Source organism: Pelodiscus sinensis, chromosome 2 (assembly GCF_049634645.1).
Source record: "Pelodiscus sinensis isolate JC-2024 chromosome 2, ASM4963464v1, whole genome shotgun sequence".
Taxonomy (NCBI): Eukaryota; Metazoa; Chordata; order Testudines; family Trionychidae; genus Pelodiscus; species Pelodiscus sinensis.
This window is the reverse complement of record NC_134712.1, coordinates 158,360,576-158,387,063: the sequence shown is the minus strand read 5'-3', so window position 1 is coordinate 158,387,063 and position 26,488 is coordinate 158,360,576. Positions and strand designations below refer to the sequence as shown.

General features: G+C 40.7%; 1 protein-coding gene across 8 annotated transcripts in view; it reads right to left on the bottom strand.

The window, feature by feature from the left end:
- Positions 1–26,488, bottom strand: part of TNS3 (tensin 3) — a 427,787-nt gene that overhangs the window by 264,848 nt on the left and 136,451 nt on the right. For all 8 annotated transcript variants that reach the window (XR_012901850.1, XM_006136339.4, XM_006136336.4 and 5 more), the window contains exon 2: positions 22,795–22,839. Coding sequence is in view for 5 of the 8 variants with exons in the window: in XM_006136339.4 (XP_006136401.2) it covers positions 22,795–22,839 (45 nt within the window). In the remaining 3 variants the exon portion in view is untranslated. The remainder of the gene's footprint in view (positions 1–22,794; positions 22,840–26,488) is intronic.

Genomic DNA, 26,488 nt, shown 5'->3' with positions numbered 1-26,488 from the left:
TTACTGTATGTTTGATATATTTTATACTCATCTTGTATATGTTTGCTTTGTGCTGCTTTACCTTTAGCTGAAAATCATGACCAGAGTAGTGCTGCACATAAAAGATGTAAAAAACATAGGCGCACTTGTGCCCTGTTCCACTTTTGCATAACATAACAGAGTTCCCCCTTAATTCATACTTGGGTTAGTGAGGGCACATTGGGACCCACTGAATTTAAGATGTGATCATATTCTATAGTGTCGCACATCACCATTATGTCCAAGCAACTTCCACATAAAATCACCATAGCAATAACAAAATTCATAGTAAACTTTGTATAGTCCCTGGAACGTTTCACTTTTCTAGGTAAAAACTCTGGTTAGGGAAGAATGATTGGTTTGGGGTTTTTCAGATTTTTTTTTTCTTTTTTGTGGTTGGTCGGTGTTTATAGGTAGAAGGCATCAGTGTGTGAATGCCATTGTTATGGTTAAAAGGTATTCTCGAAGAGAAAGTTTTTGTAAGAGTTCTTAAGGCAGTCAGACTGTGTATTTGCCAGATCTCCCCTAGACGTTTACTCCACAGCCTTATCTCCTCCACCAAATATGTTTTCTCTCTCATCTGCTTTACCGTGGGCTTGGTGATCTGCATTGTCCCAGAGGAGTGCAGATGTTGGTGTTGTTTACAGAGCAAAATTCAGTCTTTAACATGGCTAGGCTTGATCTACTAACTAATCAATTAATCATAACCTATTTGTCATGTAAAATCAAATACTTGTTTTTGTGGCAGAGGACGATTAAAGATAATTTTTGCTCGGTATTATTCTCCATAGTAATACCACGGCCTTATCTCCTCCACCAAGTATGTTTCATCTCTCAGTTGGCTCTCCAAGGAATTAATTTAACACTTCCCTTAGCAGATAGAGTAATGATATTTGCCCGTGCATTATCAGTACAACCACTTCCACTGTGAAATGGGAAGGAGCCTAGATCAGGCATCCTTTGTTTTCACCTGGAATAGCTGTCTCAGGTCTCCAATAGGGATGGTGCCAAGAGGAAAACACCAGGAGGCAGCGGCAATACTCCAATTTTCATTAGACTCAGGACTGGAATCTAAATTGCATTTAATTGTTAGGAGCCAAATTGGAAAAGAGTGTACAGCACTGCAGGTTACAGACTGATTACCTGCCTGAGGGACAGGCTATAATTAGTACTGGTCTTGATTGCTGGCATCATGCAATTTCTCTTTTTCAAAAAGCTCTCTCTCTAAACCCTACAAGGAAACACTCTGGGCCATAAATCCAAGAGAGCCACACTGGAGTCATTCTGGATTTGTGCCGGAATACCTGAGAGCAGAATCTGGGCCTTCATGTGGAAATTCAGAAGTGCATCCTCAGCTACGCTGACTTCGGCGTATCTCACATCTCACCCTTTGTACTGTGTAGTGACAGAACAAACAGCTATATTGTCTGCCACATGCCAGCAGATGTAAGTTTACATCAGTGTTCAAACAGCATCCAAGGAGATTTAGGGGACATACAAAATTGTCACAGGAGGAAGAATTTAATCAAAAAATGTGAATGATGACTGGGAATAATTTAAGAATTCCATATAGATGCTCCAAAAGCCACAAGCCTACAACGGAGAAGGAAGGTCAGGCTGGTTAAAACAACAACCTAGTTTAGAGGGGAAATGAAGGCGCCTATGAAAAAATATATGAGAAAAGGAAGAAAGAGGAAGTTGACACTAATTAATATAAATAAGAAGTCAGAAACTGTTGAAAAATAGCAAAGGAAACAAAGGGTATAAGAGAAATTAATGGCCTGCTGAGTTAAAGTCAATACAAAGGAATTTTTAAAACATATTAAGAACAATAGTAGTGGTCTTTTACTAGATAGAAATGGTAAAATTATCAATTACAATTTAGAAAGGGAAGAAGAGTTCAATAAATATTTCTGTTCTGTATTGCGAGGAAGTTAATATAGTGTCATCATATAGTGATAATGTTCTTTACATTTCACTAATATCTTTGGAGGATTTTAAACAAAAACTATTAAAGTTAGACATTTGGAAATCTACGTGTCTAAATTACCTTCATCCAAAACTTTAAAAAGAGATGGTGAAGGAACTTGCTGGACTGTTACTATTGGTGCTCAGTAAGGGTGATCTACACAGCAAAGTTATTTCAGAATAATGGCTGTTATTTCAAAATAACTATGCGAGCATCTACATAGGAATTCCATTATTTTGAAATAAATTTGAAATAATGAATGGCTTAGTCCGATTTCTGTACATCTCATTCTACAAAGAATAATGCCTATTCTGAAATAGCTATTTCAAAATAAGGTGTGTGTAGATGTTCCACTTCTGCTATTTCAAAATATCCCCTCACCAGGGCCATTCTAAGTTATTTCTCCTGGGGCTCTAAATCGAGATAGCACATCTACATGAGGGAAGCCTTCCTTGGATTAATTTTGAGGCTTCCCTGCAGTGTAGACATGCTATTTTGAAATAAGCTATTCTGGAAAATCTCTTCTAAAATAGCTTATTCCGAAATAACTCTGCAGTGTAGATATACACTAAGTGTTGTACAATTAAAGAATTTCAGAAAACTAGAAAAAAACTAATGTGCCACTTTTTTTTAAGAACTGGCAAGACCATGATAAATATAGGTAGGCCTGGTCAAAATATGGACTGCAGGCCAAATTCAGCCTGCCAAGCCACTGGATCCATCCAGTGGAGGTGAAGACATGCTCAATCGATGGCAGAGCACTTGCCCATCAATTTGCACACTCCTCCTCCTCGAGAAGCATAAGAGAAGTCAATGAGACACGCTCTCCTGTTGACACAGTGCAGTGAAGACACCATGGTAAGCAGATCTAAGTATGTTAAGTTCAGCTTTGCTATTCACATAGTAAATTGCATAAGTTAGATCAATCTTCCCCTGTAGTGTAGAACATGCTTTGTTGTTCATAATGGTCACTTCTGGCCGTGGAGTATATGAATGTCAATTATAAATGGATGTTAGTAGTTTATGGCTATGTGCAAGTACAAGAAACATTCTCTAGTTTCAGTTAAGATGTGAAGAGAGGACCACATCAGTCAGGGTATCTGACTTGAGTCATAGCAACACGAACACAGTATTTCATCCTTGGCTCACAGTTACACATCTATGGACAGTTACATCACCTAGACACACTCAAATACCAAGCAAGGGAATAACAAATCATTATCTATCAAAGAACAGAACCAAACAGTTATCTCTAACCATTTGTCCCCACTATGTAACTGCAACAGGAATATAGGATGTATTTTTTGAAGTGTATAATGGGATTTAGATATTTGCATCAAGGATTCAATTACCCATCCTCAAAATATTCATAGCAGATAATCATCCTCTTGAAGACAAAATCCAAAAAGTCTGAAATTTCAAATTTTTTGTTGCACGCGCACGCGCGCGCGCACACACACACACACACTCACACGCAGTAACCTAGTTTAATTATAACAAGGCCATATGTTACATCTAAACTGATAGTTTTCTCCACTGCACCCTTATAGCATAAATCTGATGCTATATAACTCTATTGTATTCCTAGCAAGATGCAAAGAAAATGCATCCATGTCTGCTTATAGGGTCTATATTTTGTATCAAACCATTAAGCTCTTCACCCCGTCCCCTCTTTTGAGATAAGGAAAAATCCAAATGCTACATCCAGAAATAATCCTGTGTATAGCTCCCTGTTAATAGAAAACTGTAAACCAGGGGTCCATAACCTGATAGCCTTCTGCACTTCAAACCACTCACATCTATGCTGAATATTTCAAGCACAGTAAAAACCTCTTAGCACAGCAAAAGAACCATATAAACCCAAGATACTTTTTGCTCACTTTTTGCTCACTTTCTGCCTACAGTCAAGCAAATATAATCCCTGTCCCTGTTTTCTTTAAAGAACTTACCAGCCAATGCTGAAGTTTCCTGGGGTTCTGCCTGTTCATTCTTGTAACTCTCCAGAGTAGTTTTAAATCCACAATCCAATGCAGGATTTTTTTCCCTTTTTTTTTTTAATACTAGGAAAAAAGAGAGCTAAGAGCAAGGGGTTTCTCAAGTTGCTGCTCCCACGCAGCACGCACGCACGTACACATACACACACTGATGCAGCAGCAGCGACCCTTCAGGTAGGAGAGAGTGAAAATCTTGGCAATTATGGCTCCAGAAGCACAGACCCCCTTTCAAGTTATTTTTTTATGGGCTAAGGAAATGCCCTACTTTGACCTTTTCTGATGGGAAGCCCAAAAGAAAAGTTCAATTAAGTGATGACTGAAAGAGTTCTTTATGATGAGACTGGGCCCCTGCTTACAAAACCTTTGCAAAGCCCAGCCACATATCTATTTCTGTGGGATAGCAACAAAATAAATCAAATGGCTAAGAAAAAAAAAGGTATCTGAGGGAAATGCAAGAGAACATGTTCCCACTACCACTTTGCATGACATGAACTATTCATTTTTGCTTTTGACACTTTCTTTCTACTCCCCAGCCCAGTATCTATTATTTAAATTATGTGCAATAAAGTTTCATATACCAGCCAGTTACTTACAGCAAGGAAGACGAAAAGCCCATTGAGGTGCTTTTTGCGTTATCCAGCTAGCAATTCTAAGTTGCTACAGCTATGACAGGAAATTTCATTGCCAAAACCAAAGCACAAGTGCTGCTTTTATCCCTGCCTTGAACTACTTTCAGATAGTTTCCCCCAATTGTAAACAATGTTTTCAACTTTTTGCTTTCTAAATCAGCATACCATCTTTGCGTCAGGTTTCATTATCAGAAACCTGTCTAACATTGCCCTCTGTATAGAGGCCAAGCAATGGAATATTATCTATTTGTAATCTAAAATAGCTTTTAGAACAGCAGCTGGATTAATTGGCACTTTTAGTGACTATACTAAGATACTCAGGAATACTCCATTCACAACAAAATAGAGTGAGTAAACTAGAAGGCATTTTCCAAAACAACAAACATGCCTACATGCATGCAGTCCTTTTATGATAATTTTAATGTGATTAATCTGCTAGACAATGTGCTACTGACTCATACTTCTGGAAGATATATATAGTATTTGATCTCTCTGACTTTCTTTAACTTAACGAGGTTGTAGGCATATCTGAACAGATATATACATGAGTAAATATGTAAACTTGTGTAAATCTCACTATATAAGAGAAGTTGTTCCTTCTATAATAGGGTATGTCTACACTACCACCCTAGTTCGAACTAGGGTGGTTAATGTAGTTATTCGAAGTTGCAAATGAAGCCCAGGATTTAAATATCCCGGGCTTCATTTGCATCTTGCCGGGCGCCGCCATTTTTAAATCCCCATTAGTGAGGACTCCGTGCCTGCGGCTACACGCGGCATGGAGTAGGTAGTTCGAATTAGCCCGTTACTCCTCGGGCTTCATTTGCAACTTCGAATGACTACATTAACCACCCTAGTTCGAAGTAGGGTGGTAGTGTAGACATACCCATAGCGATCAGCAGGGAATGCCAGATAATTTAATATATATTGAAGTCAAGGTAGTCTCTTTCTCAGTGTCATTGATTATTCCCCTAGCTACCAATATACAACATATATCTCAACAGTGAAGTACATATGAATTGTAATGTTTATATTCATATATCTCAACAGTGAAGTACATATGAATTGTAATGATCACTTATCATTGCTGCCTGCTATTACAAATTAACTTTGGAAAGATGGATGGTAATAATAAAACTTAATATCCATAAATCACAAAGAAATTCACAACAATAGCTATAAAAACAATGAGTAGTCCTGTGACACCTTAGGGTGTGTCTAGAATACAGGGTTTTGTTGACAAAAGTTCACTTTTGTCGACAAAACTATACCTGCGTCTACACTACCGCCGAGTTCTGTTGACATAATGTCAACAGAACTCGGCAGTTTTGTCGATGGCAGTAAACCTCATTCTATGAGGAATAATACCTTTTGTCGACAGATTCTGTCCTTTGCGTCCTTTGTGTCTACACTCTTATGTCGACAAAGTGGCTTGCTTTGTCAACAGAACTGGATGTAGTCTAGATGCTCTTTGTCTACAGAAGCTTTGTCGGCAGTATTTATCAAAAAAGCCTCTGTTGACAAAAGCCTGTAGTCTAGACGTACCCTTAGAGTCTTAACAAAAATATCAATAGTATCATGAACTTTCGTAAACAAAACCCACTTCTTCAGATGAGATGATCTTGAAGTGGGCTTTGCCCATGAAATTTCATTGTACTCTCTCTCTCTCTCTCTCTCTCTCTCAATCTATCTATCTATATTATTAGTCTCTAAGGGTATGTCTACACTACCCTCCTAATTCGAACTAGGAGGGTAATGTAGGCATACCGCACTTGCAAATGAAGCCCGGGATTTGAATTTCCCGGGCTTCATTTGCATAAGCGGGGTGCCGCCATTTTTAAATCCCGGCTAGTTCGAACCCCGTGCCGCGCGGCTACACGCGGCATGGAGTAACTAGTTCAGATTAGACTTCTAATCCGAACTAGCTGTACTCCTCGTGGAATGAGGAGTACAGCTAGTTCGGATTAGGAAGCCTAATCCGAACTAGCTACTCCGTGCCGTGTGTAGCCGCGCAGCACGGGGTTCGAACTAGCCAGGATTTAAAAATGGCAGCGCCCGGCTTATGCAAATGAAGCCCGGGAAATTCAAATCCCGGGCTTCATTTGCAAGTGCGGTATGCCTACATTACCCCGCTAGTTCGAACTAGCGGGGTAGTGTAGACATACCCATAGGTACCACGGGACTCCTCATTGTTTTTAAAGTTACAGACTAACATGGTTACCCCTCTGAGACTTTATCACAGTAGCGAGGTGATCTGAGATGGGGATGAGATATGGCTGAAGGTCTCACTACACGTCAATGACTGAGCTGCAAACAGAACCTAGACCTACTGTGGCCAGGCTATGGCGACTATTGATGTTAAGTAGTGATTAATTTGCTGGTTGAGTAGTCAATGGAATTTCCATTGACTACTTGACTAGTCAATAAGCACTTCTGCATTCTGCCTTTGCAATGTACAAGAGCCCCAGCAGGGACTCTTGTGCATTTCAAAGTAGGAATGCCACATGGAGCCCAGGGCCAGCAGGAAGTCCCAAGGACCACAGGTTCCATGAGGGCGCTTCCACTTTGAAATGTACAAGAGCCCCCATTGGGGCTTTTGTACATTTCAAAGGCAGAACATGGAAGTGCTTATTCCATGTTCCCTCAGAGTTCCCCGCTGACCCCAGGCTCCATGTAGGTGCTTCTGCTTTGAAATGTACAAGAGCCCCTCTGGGGACTCTTGTACATTTCAAAGCTTGCACGTTGCGTGGAACCCAGGGTAAGCTGGGGAGTCCCCAACTGATCCTAGCCTCCGTACCATGCTGCTGCTTTTAAATGCTGGGTGTAGCCTGGGATCAGCTGGGTAGTCCACCCAGCATTTCAAAGCATCAGCACAGCATGGAACCAAGGGTCAGCTGGGGACTCCCCAGCTGATCCTAGTTTCTACAAGGAGCTGCCGCTTTGAAATACTGTGAGGAGCCTGATGCTGGGCTCCCCACATCATTGAAAGCAGCAGTGCCACATGGAGCAGCTGACCCCGGGCTCCAAGTGGCACTGCCACTTTTAAATACCCTCCTCTTCTCCCCCCCCTTGCTGCCTCTTAGAGAAGCAGCAAGGGGCACGGGTTGCAACTAGTCGACTGTCCTGTCAACTATCTGATAAGGATTTGCTTATTGGATAGTCGACTAGTTGACTAGTCCTTTACATCCCTAACTGCAACCCCTCCATTGAGATACCCAGGGCTTAGGCTGGGACACATGCTGTATTTGGATCTGCTTCACCAAGTGAGCCAACAGGAAATCACTGCTGATTCACAGTGTTTCATCTTTGGGAGGGTGGGGAAGGAGTAGGGAAGGACCACAATTCAAATGATTTGTGGTTCCTCTGAAAGTGGGGAGGGGAGGGAAGGGGAGGTGCAGGAAGTGTGGGGCTCTGGTGCATGAGAAGCACATGGGAGAGAGGGGAAACCAGGAGTCTGTGAACTGCTGGTGGAACGCTAGGGGCTGCATGAGGCCTACGGTTCACAGGTTGCCTACCACTGATCTAAGTAGAAATGACAGTGGTTGGTTAGTGGCCAAACTAGGAACAGAACCCAGGTCACCTGACTTCCAATCTAATACCCTGTTCACAAATACATTACCATCTGATTGAAGTGCCTCGCCATTATGAGTGACACTGAGATTTTCAGTTTTACTAGGGTGATCCATCCTCTGTCACCCAGTCCCAGCATCTGGTAGTCAGAAATGTAGGGACAGCTAGAGCACGGGATTGCATCCCTGACCATCTTGGCTAATAATCTCTAATGGACCTATGCTCCATGAAATTATCTAATTTCTTTTCTAACCCAGTTATATATTTCACCTTTGCTATGTCCCCTTGCAATGAGTTCCACAAATTGATTGTGCATTGTGTGAAGAAATACTTTCTTTTCTTTTAAATATGCTGCCTATTGATTTAATCAAATAGGTTACATAGCACAGTGAGTACGTCTGCAGTTTTATATTTGGGTTCTGAAAGAATCCTTGGGTGAATACCATCTGGTCCCACCTGGTTTAATGTATTGATTTGTTTCTAGGCTTTCTGTATCGATACCTCAATCTGAGATAATTCCTCAGATTTCTCACCTAAAAAGAATGGCTCATCTTTGGGAATCTCCTTCTTATCTTCTGAGATGAAAGCTGATGTGGATGATGCATTTAGCCTTATTTAACAAGGGAGTGAGAACCTTTAATCTCCAATTAGAGAAAGTTTGGACACAACGGCTACGTCTAGACTGGCATGATTTTGCGGAAATACTTTTAATGCAAAAGTTTTTCCGTTAAAAGTATTTCCGCAAAAGAGCACCTAGATTGGAAAGGACGCTTTTGCGCAAAAAGTGCTTTTGCGCAAAAGCATCTGTGGCCAGTCTAGACGTGATTTTGCGCAAGAAAGCCCTGATCGCCATTTTAGCCATCGGGGCTTTTTTGCGCAAAACAATTCTTCCCTGTCTACACTGGCCCTCTTGTGCAAGTATTATTGCGCAAGAGGGCTTTTTCCCGAGAGGGAGCATGAAAGTATTTGTGCAAGAAGCACTGATTTCGTACATTACAAAGTCAGTGCTCTTGCGCAAATTCAAGTGGCCAGTGTAGACAGCTGGCAAGTTTTTGCGCAAAAGCAGCTGCTTTTGCGGAAAAACTTGCCAGTCTAGACGCAGCCAACAAGTTTTAAAAGTAGCATGCCTGATAATACAAGTTCTTCCTGACTTCCTGGACCCTCAACCAGTCTCAAATCCCTCTTTCTTCAGCTACAACCCTATGAAGCAGGAATTCAATCTCCCAGCCAGCTGGTAGCCTTACAAGTGGCTGGGGAGGGACTGAGAGGGATTGAGCAGGGCAGCCAAATGCATGCTGATTCATAGCATTCCCTAGGCAGCCTCTTCCAGCAAGGCTCTTGTGTGCATGCTGAGGGAAATTCAAGTTGACTTCCCTTTGCCAAGTTATAAGAGGCCATATTCTGTACTTGAGCAGAAACTCCGCAGGAAACAGCAGGTTAGGCTGACCAAGAGAGATGTAATTTATTCTCCTGCATGCTAGCAAGAGTGAATATTGGTGTATGTTTGACTTATCCCTTTCTCAATACCAAATACTATTGATGGCTCATATTTTAGGCCAATTTTATTTTGCCAGCCCTTCAGATTTTTATTTTAAAAATCATAATTTTCTAAAAAATACACAGACTTCTCTTTAAAAAGGCCCAGGAGAGTTATCATTATTTCAGATACCGGAAAAATCTCTGACTGCCAGTTGTGTGACCACCATCTTTTCTCCAGTCTAAGCTTGCACTATTTGCTGCCACCTAGTGAATGAGGGCTGGGTGCAGCCATTTAGGGGGCTCAGCCAGAGATTGGGGTTTGGAGGATTGGGGTCTCTACCTCCTTTTCATCCCATTGGCAAACTGGCATTTGTTCTGAATGGATCAGATATACAAGAAATGTCTGAAAGAGTCAACATGTGTCATAAAGACTCATCATAAGCTTATGTTTCTTTGTTTAATTAACTGGATTTGTTTATTTTTTTTTCATCTGAAATGGGTTGTGCTCACAAAAGCTCATGATACCATCTGCATTTTTTGTTAGTCTCTAAGGTGCTGCAGGACCATTTGTTGTTTTTTAAGTTTTTCCGGTTACAGAGTGACACGGCTACCCCCTGAAACATTTTTTTCAAGTTAGTGGGATATTAGCACACATATACAGAATAGAAGTTAGTCCTTTCAATATTAGGAAAATGAGACTGAGTTTGACTACAGCTGACTGAGTTTCGTCTTTAATTTACTTTTCTAAAAAAAGTATTGACACAGACATTGGAAAGCCCAAATACACTAATACATACAATTACACTTTGAATGATCAGAGTTTTGATTGTTTTTATGATAATCCTTCTGCATCTAGAATCCTTAACCCACTTCTGAATACTGAAGATGTGTTCTCCCATCCCATTCTTTCTTCTGAGCCAGCACGGGGAAGAATCTGATTTTTTTCACTATTTATTCTAGTTATCTAGTTATCTCTTCTAGAAATTCCTGAACAATAAAGAATCCAGATATTAGGATATCAAGAAATTATGAAAATATTACTTCAAAAGTGTTATCTTCCCAGTATACTCAGATATCTTTTTTTATTTTACACTGGTGGTATGGACTCAATAAGACTAAACTAAATCAAAATCAAAGATATACTCTCACAGCTGCATAAAAACACCAGACCAGGCACAGTATGTTCTTCTCCAGCTGTATTTAGAGCCATGCATATTTCCTCCCTCCACCACTGATAATCCTTAATGAAGTTGGTAATGGAAACAGCTAATGGCAAGAGGAGGGGGGACTGGGAGGGCAAAGAATCTTGCAGAAACCTTCCAGCCCAATTTTATCTTCTGTGCAGTGCAGTGTGTGTGGGAGTGTGTGTGTGTGGGGGGGGGGGGGAGGGAACAGAGAGAAACAGAGAAACAAAGACAAAAAGAACTGATACAAGGAGAGACAGCAGCAGCTGTGTGCTAGAGCAATGAACAAAGTGAACAGCTGAGGGGGCTGAGGATGCATGTTAGTAAACTACTCACAGAGAAATGGGAGGCTCCAGCCCCCAAAAATGTGATTAAGGATTTAGCAATCGCACCAGAGCTAAATTATTTCACAACTGGAGTCTTATACTTAACCTAGCATCCTCCTTAAACAGACATAGCACACTATGTTCACTGCATATGAAACTAATTTTTTCTGGGTCAAGCTTGTGGGAAAGGTTGTGAAGGATCTTATTGCTCTGAGAGCATCTTTTCACCTCATCCCCCCAAGGAGGAAACAGAGGAGAAGCATCAAAAACGCATAAACATAAAAGCTTAGGAAATTGCATGCGCTCTATGGTTCTGTTCTCTGTAAATGAATGTGCCCATTAGCTCTTGGACTAATGAAAAGTACACAGAGAAATTTCATAAATCATGGAAAAATTTGCCTTGAATCAGATGCTACCTTCTTAATGTTGTACCTTACTCATGTGATACCCCATTGATTTCCAAGGGATTACTCCTGCAACTAAGGGTTGTAGTTCCCAAGTTCCACTTCATTAAATTAGAAACATTTTACTATCTGATTTCCCAAACAAAATTGTTGAAACCTATTTTACTGGATATGAAATTCTCCAAAGTCTTCATAAGAAGGATAAAGATTCTCCTTTCAACATTCACATGCAGTTCCCATTTTTAGTCTTGCAGCCTCTGGGCTTAAGTCAAAATATGTAGCCAAAAAATATACTGCATGGAAATGCCACACTCCTAGGGTATGCCTACAATACAAAATGATATTGACTCAAGTTACACTGCCATTCAGCCGCCACAGTAATTAAATCGCTTTTGAATCTCCACGCTTTGCACTTTGTTTCAACCATGTGTGTCTTCACCAGGAGCACTTACACAGATTTAACTGTCAATGTGGACATTGAAGGATCACTTCTGGGAGGCAGCAATAGTTGATGTAAGCAACACAATGTGTACACTGACACTGTGTCAACCTAACTACATTAACATTGACTCTATGCCTCAGGGAGGTAGCGTTATTAAGTCAGTGTAGCGGGCACGTTTCATCAGCAGAAGAATGTTTTTAGTGTAGACATTTGCAGAGTTAGTTTAGCATTAGCTGCTTTATGTCAACCTAAGTGTATAGTATAAATCAGAGTCTAACTAACAATCTCATCAGAACTGTTCACACATTCTTTGAATCACCAAACCGTACTTAAAAGTTTTTATATTTCTTCCTGCATGACCTGAAAAGCTTCTGCAAACCTTTGGGCAATTTCAAAACTAATCAGTCTGTCAAAATATTTTAAGTACATCTTCCTTACAGAACTGGACCATTTCAAAATACTTTCTACATGCTTGTAAAAGCTTTTTATCCTCTGGGTCTGCAGGACTAACCTTCCCTAAAGGCAGTTCTAGGAAGTTAACACCATGCTACAGGATCAAAGACATTTTTTTCTTCATCTGTGTCTTTTACTAAGTTCTAAAAGCCCTCTCTTTTTAAAGAGGAAAAAAATTCCATTAAGCAGAGTTGCATTACAAGGGTAAGAGGAGGGGAAGCAGAGTTGCATTACAATAAAAAATACAGAACACTTTTGTTCTTAAGAAAATAAAAATAAAAATCTTGATTTTCTTCATTCTCAGGGCCTATGCAGTGTTGCCAGGCATCTGGTTTTCAACTGAAACGCCCAGTTGAAAATGGGCTCTGGCACTCTAATTTGCACCACTGACCGTGTTGGTAAAAATCCAGTTGGTGGCACATGGGTGGGGTTGGCGGAGATTGGGGGTTAAGACAGGTTTCCTACATGCCCTAGATCCAGGTGGCTTCCAGAAACAGCCACCAAGTCATAACATCAGTTATTCTGAAATAACGCTGCTGTGGAGACAGGCCCCAACTGAAATAGCAACTTTATCTGAAATCTCAGAGGCGGGGCTGCATTACAATATGAAGGGTACAATAACATATTTTAAATGTTTGCTCCTTCATATTTAGCATACTTTACAGTGAACTATAATCTATATCAGCGAGACAAGTCCTTCCTTTCTAGAGATAGGTATGGGGCTGCCAACATCTATGACTCAACAAGTCCCATTTGAACTAAGGATGTTAAATATTGGTTAATTTACTAGTTGATTAGATGATGGAATTTCCATCGACTACTTGACCAGTCTATAGGCACTTCCGCATTCCTCCTTTGAAATGCACAAGAGCCCCACTGGGGCTCTTGTGCATTTCAAAGGAGGAATGCGGAACTCCCTGTGCAGGCCAGAGACAACAGGAAGTCTCACTGACTCTGGGCTGCATGCAAGTGTGCCAGCTTTGAAATGTACAAGAATCCCCAGTGCGGGCTCTTGTGCATTTCAAAGCAGAAGCACCCGCATGGAGCCTGGGATTAGCGGGGGACTCAGAGTCCCCCTGTGACCTCGGGCTCCATGCTGCACTACCACTTTGAAATGCCACACATTTGATAGAGGCAGCAAAGAGGGGGGAATAGACTAGTCAACTCAACTAGTCCTTAACATCCTTAATCTGAATTTATATTTTATTCTTGGGGAACTCAGAAGTTATTCTCTATTTAAATGTGTATTTCCAGACTGACTGGAAAAAAAACAGGCCATTACAAATATTATATTCATTTTTTGCTATGTTGAGAAAATGAAGCTGTATCTTTGCTTTTAAAAATCTCTAATATTATACTACACTAGCAAGAAATTGTGTATTTTGCAACTAAGTTTTCATTGCTAATCCCTTAATACTGTCAGGTGAAACCACACTCATTACAGATAAATCAAGTCAAACAAAACTGACTATTTCTTTTACTACCACAAACAAATTATTTAAATCAGAGAATCATGTCTTTCTTAGAAGTTAACTTCAGTGCCACTCCCAAATCCACAAATGTACCAACTCTGTCCTTGAGCACAATCACATGCTTCTCACTGGATATTAGAGGACTTGTGGTAAAATATTTATCTTTGTTTTGTTTCCTGGTTTTCATGTGTAGTCTTTTAAAATGAACCTGTGAGAGCATGTTGATGAGTAACATTCTGCTTTGCCAACATTTTTTTTAATGTATCACCTATTGCTTTTTTCCCCCTCTCATTATGAGATTAGCTATCCCTCCAGCCTGAGGACACATACTACAAAACATTTTTTAAATGGTGTCAATGTTTATTGGAACAGGCAGCATCTGCACACACATATTTGTATGTTCTCTTGCTATTATTAACCAGGGACCACATTCTCTAGTCCATTCTATACAAAACACTCCCAGTGGCATCAATGGGAATTTTGAACAAGCAAGGACTGGCACCAGGGCATGTTATGTTTCTATTGAAATCCATAAACAAAACAAAATATTAAAACCAAGTGTTTATGGTTTCAAATATTGTTTGTCCAACAAAATTGCTACAACTTGCATCCATTTTTAAAACATTCACAGAAGATCGGTCTTAGCTTGGTGGCAATGGACTTGCCATGCACTGCAACAACCAGGAAATTAAGCCTCTTATTCTAATCTCTGCATTCCTTCCTTTTCTCAGATTAGTAGGTCTAGCATCCCTACCATCTGAGCACTGACAGCATTAGCAAAAGTTGTTCAGGCAGTGGCACCCGCATGGTAGAGCAGCATAGCCCAAGCTGTGTCAGTGATACGTTACCATAGTAGAGCCTGAGCAAAGCTGGTCATGGGAGAATTTAGTCTCTGTCTATATGCTACAAAAAACTCTCATACTAAATTTAATGCATTAGATAATGTTCAGCTGCAGTATATGATCTGATGCTTTCCCTGTACTCCCAGAGTATTAGGTAATTGATTGGTGAAGCATGCTGAGTTACAGCAAACAACATGTCTGTGTCAGGACAGCCATCAAGTTATATTTACCTCTATTCATCATCAACTTTTTATAGCCAAAGCCCTTTGATTGTTTGAGACAGACAGTTCTGAATCACACTCAACTGCCTCCTTTCAACCCTTAGCTATATCAATTTATAAAAATCACTCTAAGTGTATTGGGGAGGCAGGATAAAGCCTTCTCTTTTCCCATAATGGACTCCACCTCCCTTATTAATAGCCACTCCCATCCAGCGCCTCTCCTCTAGTAAAGAAGGCAGAAAAACAGCTGTCTTCACAGATGACATCCAATCTGTTATCCGGCTGAGTAGCAGCCAGTGCTGATAATTGGGGATGTCTGCTCCAACTCATCCAGGAAAGAAACAGCTTCTACTAGCCTGAGGCCTACACACTTGAGTCCTCCCCTGCCAGTTGTGAATGAGCCAGGATAATGCAAGATCGTTAAATGTGATCTTTGTGCTTAAGCTAAGCATGTAATGCATTTCTGGAAACAGAAATCAGACACGATGGACACATTTATAAAATGATTATATAACCTTGGCCCTGTTGGTGACCTGGGAAAGTTGGCTGAATTATTTGATGTGATTTTATGTGATTATTCAATGTGGATAAATGCAAAGTAATGCATGATGGAAACACAATCCGAATTACACATATAAAATAATGGGGGCTAAATTAGCTGTTATCACTTGAGAGAGAGATCTTGGAGTCATTGTGGATAGTTCTCTGAAATAATCCACTCAATGGGCAACAGCAGCCAAGAAAGCAAACAGAATGTTGGGAATCACTGAAAAAGGGATAGAGAATAAAACAGAGAATACCTTATTGCCTCTATGTAAATCCAAGGTACCTCCACATTTTGAATAGTGCATACAGATATGATCACCTCATCTCAAAAAAGATATCTTGGCATTGGAAAAAGTTCAGAAAGGGCAACAAAAATGATTAGGGGTATGGAACAGCTGCTGAGGAGCCACCTTCCACCCTTCACTGATGCTTCAGTATTAGAGGCAGCAATGTGGGGGTGGCAGCCAGCTTCTTGGGAGCAGGGCTGCAGGTGGGAACCGGTGCACACCGGGAACTGACTTAAAAGCAGAGGCAGCAACACGGGGCGGCAGTTGGTGCAAGCCAGGAGCTAGCTTAAAAGGCAGCTCCGGGCACGCACGGCCCCCAGGGAACTGGCTGCCACCCTGTACTGCTGCCTCTGTGCCAGAGGCGGCAGCGCATGGGTGGCAGCCAGCTCCCCAGGATCAGGATGGCAGGAGAGAGCCAGTGAGTGCTGGGAGCCAACTTAAAATCCAGCTCCCAGCACGCCAGCTATTGCCTTGCACTGTGGATGCGGGTAACCAGGTAACCACTGAAAATCTCACGTTCACCCAAATACCAACTTTTTAACATCCTACTGAAGATACAGATCAACATTTGCTGCACATTTTCTAATGCAACATGTTTAGCTCTGATTACAGAGTGATGTAGCTTACTTGCATTCTAACTATACTTATCATATCCCTCAGATCTATCCAGCTTGCTGGTGATGTGCAAGTCAGAAAGAAAACCTCTGAGGGTTTTATCTGGAAACCTTCTGATCCTGCCTTTTAGATCACAGGTTGACTCTGAAGGACTAGCAAACAAACAAACAAGCTGATGAGGGGCTGCTGACCCACCCTGGTTCCAAGCCCCCGGACAGACTGCTTTTCTAGAAAATCCTGCAAGTAGTAGACAGAGCAGGCAATCAATCGACCTATATCACAGTACAACTTTAAATGATCATGTGCTTTAATAGTACTATAACAATGAATCAATGTTAACTGAAACAATGGTAAGTGATGAGTTACCGTGCTGAAATTCCGTGGGACCAAAGAGACTATAAAAGTTCAAAGGCTCTTTGCTTTTCCCTCTTCCACTTATCTTCCTCCTTCCCAGCCCCACTAGATCCTTCTGCTTGCTCCTCACCTCATCCTTCCATTCCCCGGACTTCCAGCTCCTTCTCCTGATGCAGCATTCTATCACATGTCCCTAATTCCATCTTTTTTCAATCCCCCAAATCTCTTGATAACCCAACATTTTCATGCTGCCTGCTGACATCCTCCATAGACAGTTGCTTGTTCTCCCCACTCAAAGCCAACTACTTTTGATAAGGTCACATTATGAAAATAAAGGGTCTCAGCTCTGCAATTCTTCCTCTGGGTGTGGATCAGCAACTATTTGATTTCCATATGCTCTGTGGATCTCTTAATTCAAAGATGTCCCAGAACACATTGCCTCCTCTCTGATTCAAAGACACCCAAAACACTTGTTACCAAGTTGCTGCAAATCAGTTTATTTGGTGATTAAATGCCTGGTTTAATCTAATGTTTTACACAGTCCAGACCTTAGCCCTGACAAGTATCAAGGTAACTGGAGAGGTAACTTTTGATCCATAAGATATCTGGAGAAAAAAAAATCTGACTTCAGGCTTGTATATTTGGATGCCAGGATGAAATCAGCTGTCCCCCTCTACCCCACAATAATATAACTGGCTTAAAAAAAAAGAGATTTTAAAGAATGCTGCATTTTGGGTTATTTTTATTTGCATTCTGGGTTTTGAATCTTTAGGAGTCATGATTGCCTCTGCAACCCTGAAAGCTAGAACCTTATTAAAAAAAAAAAAAAAAAAAAAAAAGGACAATGTGAGATTCACAATAAAATTATGAGAGTTGGCAATACTTTGGTCTATTGTGGTTAGAATGGGTGCATTCTAAAATTCATTTCAGTTTCAGAGGTATAACTGGCTCTAGCAGCATTCTTCATTAAATGTAGGGCATATCGCTCAAATCGGTAATATTTCTAAAATGAGAATGAACTTTTGAAGTGTGATCAATTAAGTCCCCCATCTCATAAAGCTGATGAGGATTAATTAGCTGATAGTTTTTTTGTTTTTGTTTTTAATATTCAAGAGATGGAAACTGATTTGTAAGTGTTAAAATGCTATTATTAGCAACAACAAAAAATTGCCTTCCTAAGTCTTGACCTGCACCACCCTGTGTCTGTAATGAAAAAAAAAGGTTACAAAAGATAGCTACTAAGTCATGGCCTAATAAGCTGTCAAGAGAAACACTGAGTCAATGATATGCCCTGGCAGGAATATATACAAAGTATTTTGGACAGAACTGAGAAATCAGTCAGCAGTTTTATTCTTTCCTTGATCTTGCAAACTGGGCTTCTTCACAAGCAGGAACCCAGGAAATAAATAAACAACTAAATCCAGCCAATATACCGATTGTGTCAATGGTATATATGGTAATGCATACATACCATTGACATGATGCACAGGCATTTTTAAGTCTAAAGTTTAGAAAATAGCAATTAATATATAACACTGTTCAATTCTGTATATTATCATTCATCTGGAATACAAAGCTTCTACAATTTTTAATTTTATTTACATTGCACCAAACTATTTCTGCAAATGAATGTTGTTCCCCCCCCCTCAGAACAAATGCACAGTTCTCCAGCATGGAGCTAGTTTGGAATAGGGGTTCACCAAATAGCAGCCATAGGGTACATGGTCCCCTAGGAAGCAAACGTCCCAAGTGAGCATATTCATTTCCTCTCAGCAGGGCCAGATTAATCATTAGGCACAGTAGGTACAGTGCCTAGGATCTATGAAAAATTTAGGGCCTAAGAAAAATTCATAATTGACTCAAAAAAAAAAAAGAAAACTGCTAAATCACACTTAATTTGCATTTTTTATTAGAATACATGTGCAAATGTTGAAGATCAGTTATATGCAGATGTATTAATCTTTAGTCAACAAACTTTCTTCGGGTATAACATACAATTAAATATTTATTATGCGACTCTTTTTCTCACTTTCCTCAAAAGCTCACTCTCAGTTGAAAGTAGAACAAGGGAAGATGATAATTTCTGTCCTATGGTAGACTGAAGACAGTTCTTTATATGTTTTAACTTTGAAAGAGAGTGCTCCTCTTCACAGTTTGTTCCCAAAATGGTGAGATACATTTTGAAAGCAATATTGGCATTTGAAAAACTTGTCTGCTATTTGGGATTACAGTAGCTGGGTTTGGCTGCAGTTTCATGCGAGAAACCCAGCACTCTCCAGCCTGCTGGCCTGGGAGGGGAGGAGAGGGTGAGCAGATTGCGTGGGGTAGGTAGGTGGGGGGAAAAGAGCATGGGTGGGTGCTGGCATCTGTGTGGTGAGGTAGGGGGAGTTCGTTGGGTGCCCTGACTCACTCCAGTCTGAGCTGCAACTGCTGGTGCAAGGAAGAGACATAGGACTCTCCCAGGCTGGGGAGGGGTGGGGAAGCAGGCTGCATGGGGGGGGGGGAGGTGCCCTGATATTCTGGGGTATAGGGGCATGTGATTATGTGGATGATGGGGATGCTGCTGTGGAAACTTCATTGTCTCATTAATGCATCAGAGGAAGTTTAGTCAAATATATCTTCCCTTTTCTTGTTGAGGCTGGAGTGAGAAGAGTTGGTATTAATTACCAACTGATTAGTTATATAATTACAAGATCTTAAGTATGCCAGGAAAATATAATGTGGGGAAAGAATAATGTAGCACCCACTGTTAGACTTGTATAGCAAACACAAAATAGTGACTTCTCAGCAGTATTAGACTAAAATATTTTTTACATTATATCAGGAGGGAAAGATAGAGAGCTGGCTTTTGGCCATGTTGAGTTTAACAGGAGGCAATTAGCCTGAGCTAAAAATTAGCTTGTTTAGAGGGAGACAGATGCAGCGCAGACAAATAAAGAAGGTGGAGAGATTCTGCATTAGCAGATCTTAATGCGGGATCTGACTTCACTTGTATTTTCAGAGGCTCATTTCAGAGGCACATCCACCAATGTGATCTATGCCATCAAATGCCAGCAATGCCCCTCTGTCCTGTATATTGGCCAAACTGGTCAGTCTCTACGGGAGAGAGTTAATGGACACAAATGAGATATCTGAAAAGGCAATACACAAAAACCTATTGGGGAACACTTTTATCTGCCTGGACACTCATTAATGGATCTCCAAGTCGCCATTTTGTTTCAGGCCAATTCCACAACCCAAGGGTTGAAACTTAACTTCATTCACAAGTTTAAATCTTATGTAAATGCAATGAACCGGGATGTCGGTAGCTCACACACTATCTTCCACATCCTAAAAACTTAACCAAACTACCTAACAATGAAGGTACTAACTGCTCTTATCAGCCTCTTGCAACTATTTGAACTATCTACTCACTGTCTCTCTTTTTTCCTCCCCACTCCCTCCTTATTTATTCTTGGATCTGGATTTCTAATACTCCTGTCAGCTGAAGAAGTGGGTTTGTGCCCACGAAAGCTCATGATGTCAACTACATGTTTTGTTAGTCTTTAAGGTGCAACTATACTATTTGTTGTTTTTTAAGTTTTTCACGTGGATTGCTGTTTTTCTCTTGCCAAGAAATTAGGTTGCTTTTGTAGATAAGATTTGTGTGGCTAGGTCTTGCTTATGACATTTGCATGATTACATTTCAAAAAAAGTGTATATAGGTGGTAGTGGCTTAAGGTCCGAAAAGAAAAGGATTCTTTCAAGAGATTTTTTTGGAGTGTTGTCAATATATGAAGACTCTGATCTTTTTTTTTTCTTAAATATCCTGTGTTACTAAATAATACATGACAAATTGTTAAAACTGAAGAACTTTGTCACGGAAGCTGTTTTCTGTTTGGTTTTGTTTGTTTGTTTGTTTGTTTGTTTGTTTTTTGGCCTTTCAGTTGGATTCAGTTGGATTCCAGACAAGTGATTTCCATTACGTTTTAGAATTTGTTTGGGGAGGGACATTAAGGCCAGATCTTTTCTATATGGTATAGTTCTAGCTCTTATGAGTCAATGGGCGTATTAGGTGTGATGCTACGTGTGTTGTCAGATGAAGACTGTATTTGCAAGCTCTTTAGAAAATGGATCTGTCTATAAACACTGAAGCCATGTGTTAAAGTGCAGCTCTGGATCTTCTACTCTTTGGCTACGTCTACACTGGCCCCTTTTCCGGAAGGGGCATGTAAATTTCAGCAGTCGTCGTAGGGAAATCCGCGGGGGATTTAAATATCCCCCGCGGCATTTAAATAAAAATGTCCGCCGCTTTTTTCCGGCTTTTAAAAAAGCCGGAAAAGAGCGTCTAGACTGGCCCCGATCCTCCGGAAAAAGTGCCCTTTTCCGGAGGCTCTTATTCTTACTTCAAAGTATTGGTAATATTTGGAAAAGAGCGTCTAGACTGGCCCCGATCCTCCGGAAAAAGTGCCCTTTTCCGGAGGCTCTTATTCTTACTTCAAAGTAAGAATAAGAGCCTCCGGAAAAGGGCACTTTTTCCGGAGGATCGGGGCCAGTCTAGACGCTCTTTTCCGGCTTTTTTAAAAGCCGGAAAAAAGCGGCGGACATTTTTATTTAAATGCCGCGGGGGATATTTAAATCCCCCGCGGATTTCCCTACGACGACTAGTGAAATTTACATGCCCCTTCCGGAAGAGGGGCCAGTGTAGACGTAGCCTTTGAGTTGGTCACACACACAACTGGAAAGTTTCAAACAAGGGTAACTTTTAGCTGTGTTTACAGATCTCTGTTTCACTTGAATAGCAATCCTAAACATTCATTTAAAATACTCATCACCAACTACCCCATGTTTTACTTCCCTTCCTATTTTCACATGTGTGACTTTATTTGCTTTCTGTGTTGCATTATTACTTATTTTACTGTTTTATGTTTGTGCACTATTAATCAAATTAAAACTTGACATCCCAGAGAAACTGTATAAGCCTGACTGTGTGCCTTTTTTTCTCTCCTTTCCAGTGTAAGTAAATATTGTATTAATATTTGCAAGGAGAGCATGACTGTTTCCAGTTGACTCACAGATTGCTTTAGCATCTTAAAGTGGAGCTGTGTGGATAATATGCATTTTGGTGTGTTTACTAGCTTGAGTTGTTAGACAGAATGATAAAATACATGTTATCCTAGGATAGTGTTAATTTTCTTTTTTCCTGATATTAAATAAACATCTTAAGTATTGTTCCTTGTTAATTATCCCTTGTTTTAAATTTTTTCTCTTCCATACCTACAAGCTGTTTAAAATATATATTTATATCTAGGTTTTTTGTTTGCACTGATGGTGCATGAGGCTGACCAATCTAGAGATAGAATGTTCCAAAGTTATCAGCTCTATGGTGCAATACATTTCTCTGTGGATTTTACAGTCATAGCACCAGCAACACTGACTTACTTTTCTTCTTATCAGCTGATTAACTATCAGGTGAATCCTAAGTATAACTGTAGTATACAGCAAGGTGGCAGTTATTATGGTGCACCACTTTCAAGAGCGAAAATTAAAGTGAGTGATATTAGGTGTATAAATGATAGGGTATTTCTTCCTCATATATTTCTATATAGTCTAATTTAAGGGCCTACAATTATGAGAGTGCCTAGAGCCTACAAAGAGCTTAAGCTGGCTCTGGGTCTCAGTAGGAAACCAATACGTGCCCTGCCCATGCAATCTGCAAACATTCCATCTTCAAACATTTACAATCCATGCATTTTACTATCCAATCACTCAACGTGCCTCCCAGTCATAAAGATACTCGTGCCTATAACATATTTCTTTTATTTGGTTCATTTTCATTACACACAAGACTCAGCGGCAGTAAAAGAGAGTGAAGCATTTTAGTCTGCAACCCACAGCAGTCAGAAACCATAAGGAATTCACAGATGTGATTACTTTCTTCTAAGTTAAAAGCATTACTTCAGAAAGGTCATTTCATAAAATGGGTCGATTTACTGAAGAATGAACATACCTCGGCTTGTCCAACAGCCAATCCTCCAGATGAATTCTTGTCAGCCTGGTTTAAACAAAGAGTTGCTTTAATTAGTGAAATATTACCAACTGATGGGGCAAATTCCAAAAATACTTTACTACAATTAGGAAAGCTTTTCTGCTATTCATTACTACAGCATTTAAGAAATAATATTTAACAACAGCCATGTAGGTATACCTTAAATAAACCCCACATTGTCTCTCCAGCTCTGACACAATACAAGCTAACATGCTGTGGAAAAATCATTGCTGCTTCAGAAAGGATTCTTGCAATTATTATTAATTACAGTTTTTCAGTTTCCATTTTTCTTCTTATTTTTGTCTCCTTTACTACAGTGTAACTTCCAAGAACATTCTTTCATTTTAGGTTTATTTTGATGTGTTTAAACAGATTTATTTATACAGAATTTTTGACCCAATACATTTGATCAAAAATGGGTTGTTTCATTAGCAATGCAGCAAGGACAAGAGATTTTCATGAAGTGTTATTAATTGTTCCCACCCTATGGCTACGTCTAGATTGCATCCCTTTTTCGTAAAAGGGATGCAAATTAGACGTATCGCAATTGCTAATGAAAGGGGGATTTAAATCTCCCCCGCTTCATTAGCATAAAAATGGCTGCCCCTTCTTTTTGGCACGGAGCTTTGCCGGTAAAAAGCGCCAGTCTAGACGCGGATCTTTCGGAAAATAAAGCCTTTTCTGAAAGATCCCTTATCCCTTATTTTATTTTAAGAGGGATAAGGGATCTTTCGGAAAAGGCTTTATTTTCTGAAAGATCCACATCTAGACTGGCGCTTTTTTCCAGCAAAGCTCCGTGCCAAAAAAAAGCAGCAGCCATTTTTATGCTAATGAAGTGGGGGAGATTTAAATCCCCGCTTCATTAGCAATTGCGATACATCTAATTTGCATCCCTTTTACGAAAAAGGGATGCAATCTAGATGTAGCCTATGTGTAATAATCTACACTGAACATCCTTACACACTGAAAAAGATCTCTGTTTAAGACTAAAGTTGGTCCAATAAAAGATAGGCACTGAAGCTCTGCATGTAAAATATGTATGTGTGTATTCAACATACATAACTGTGCAAACAGCTTGCAACAGCTCTCTCAAAAGAATGTCTGCATTCATATCCTTGTTGCATATGCAAATTCCTGTTGGCTTGTTTTAAGACTACGTTAAAGTGTTATGACGTGGCATGGCTCATTGTCAATATAAAACAATCGTTCCTAAATAAGGAGCCTACAGAGTATTAGGAGATATTTGCTATTACTCTTACTCTGCTCTTTATCAGCTCTTGGCTATGTTTAATTGTCCCATATCTTTGGTCAGAAAGAATGAGTCTTTTCAATGGCAGTGGGTCGGATCCTGCTCATTTTTCTTATGTGAGATGTCCTATTGACTTCACTGGAACTATTTATGTGAACAAGGCTTTGACTTTTGGAACCCATTTTTTCAGTAATTCTAGTCTTATGTGAGCAAGATACCTTAGGCATGTTTCACTGAAATTACACCTTAGCAGAACTATTCCTTTTGTAAACACTACCCCATAATTTACTCCTGTCTTTTTATCTCATGTTATTTATTGTAGTCATAGTTTATCCTATATCTGAGTGTTCTTCAAAAACTAACAGTTTTTTTACAGTTAGCATCTTGTCTTACAACCTATGGGCAAGGGTTTATTTTTCATCTTAACTTAATGTTATAATTTTCTACACTCTCAACCTGCTTAAACACCATTCATTTTTTTTCCCCAAGAGAAGTTAAGTCCCATACCTGTGTCATCGCAGGAGGATTTGCATGATAAGGGTCATATTTTTACATAGGTTGTAAATTTGTTCTCACAAACCCTGTTTTGGTAGATGCAAGTGATTTTGGTCCATATTTTGACAGTCAATAGGATTTAGGTTCCTCAATGCTTATACCCGTGGTTCTCAAGCAGAGGTTTCAGGCCTCTTGGGGAGGGGGCCACAAGCAGGTTTCAGGGGCTGCCAAGCAAGTCAGCATTAGATTTTCTGGGGCCCAGGGCAGAAAGCCAAAGCTCCACTTCATTGGGCTGAAGCTCAGGCACTGAGTGCTGCCACCTGAGGCTGAAGTCAAAGTCTGAGAAGTGTAGCCCAGGGGCAGGCCGGATCCAACCCATGGCCCACCCTGATGGGACCCTCAGGCGAGCTTCCTGTCTGCCTCAGCTCCAGGCCACTCAAAGTGGCTAGCTGCTCCATTTGCCCGTCTGCGATGTGAGTGCATGTTGGGTGGGTGGGTGGGTGGGTGTGGAGGGAGGGGAGGAGGAGGGAAAGACTTCACCTGCTGCCCACACCCCCAGCACAATCATCACAGCTCTCATTGCTTGGTTTTCAGCCAGTAGGAATGGCAATGAGTGTGCTGCAGCCAGGGACAGCGCACGAACCCTGCTGCCCTAAGCAAGGCATGCAGCGCAGAGAGGCACATGGAGCAGCTAGCTGCTTTGAGTGGCCTGGGGCTGCAGGAGGCAGGGAGCTTTCCTAAGCACCTCTCAGTTAGAGCCTGCCTCTGGCACCCGACCCCCTTCTGTACCCCAACTTCCTGCCCAAGGTCACCACTCAAACCCTCTGCACCTTCCTTCCCCAATTCACAGCTCCCTCTTTGACCCTGCGCCCCCTCCTATGACCATCCCCGAGGCCAGCACCCATACCTCCTCCTGGACACTGGTCCCGTACCCTCTGCCTTGGGTGAACCTCCTATTTCACCCAAACTCCCTGTCTAACCTCACATCCTCTGATGCACCCCAATCTCCTACCCAGAGCTCCCTTCTGCACACAACCTCCACACCTCCTCCATAGGAAAGTGTGGCCCTCAACCACTTACCAAAATCTCGGAGTGGCCCCCCATCAAAAATTATTGCCCACCGCAGGTGTAGCTTCAGGGGGGCCCATGTGATGTGGGGTCCTGGGTAATTGCCCTGCCTGCTACCCTCAAATGCAGTCCCTGGCTTTTATATGCAGAAAAACAGTTGTGATACAGGTGATCCATGGAGTTTTTATAGCACGTTGGGGTAGGGAAGAGGAGGAAAAGGCCTCAGAAAGAAAGATGTCGAGCTCAGCAATACCTAAAATATCTTCAGCAAATACCTCTGTTGAACGTGTGTGAAAAAACAGGCATTTTTGCAATACAAGTTGAAAGGAAGCAGCTGGTAACCTAGCTCACTAAGGATTTGTTATTGTTTTTAATAATTGCTTCATATGAATCTTCAGCAGCTCAAATATCACTGGAAGGGAAATGTGGGGAACTAAATCCTTTTCTCTGTGAAGAATGTAATAAAACCTATGTGCGTGTCTTTTTTTAAAAAATGACAAAAGTTGAAAATAGTTGTATTCATGCTTCATTGCAATTAGTAACTGTTTTATAGAATACTTAAGCAATGTATATGTGACTTCTCTTAGCCCACTGGACTTTCTTCAGCTGTCAACATCCACTGTGTGAATACAGAGCAGCAAACACCAAGTGCCACAGAACACAACAATGCCAGTTTAATATATAATACCCTGTAACTCATTAAATCATTGGTTCCCAACACAACACTTTATAATTATGCCAAGCTATCAGTTGATTGAGTGACCCCATTGTCTCCAGATTTAAAAGCACAAGTCTCTAGTACTTGAGTCAAAGAACCCAGTACAATATTCAGAAGCATGAGTT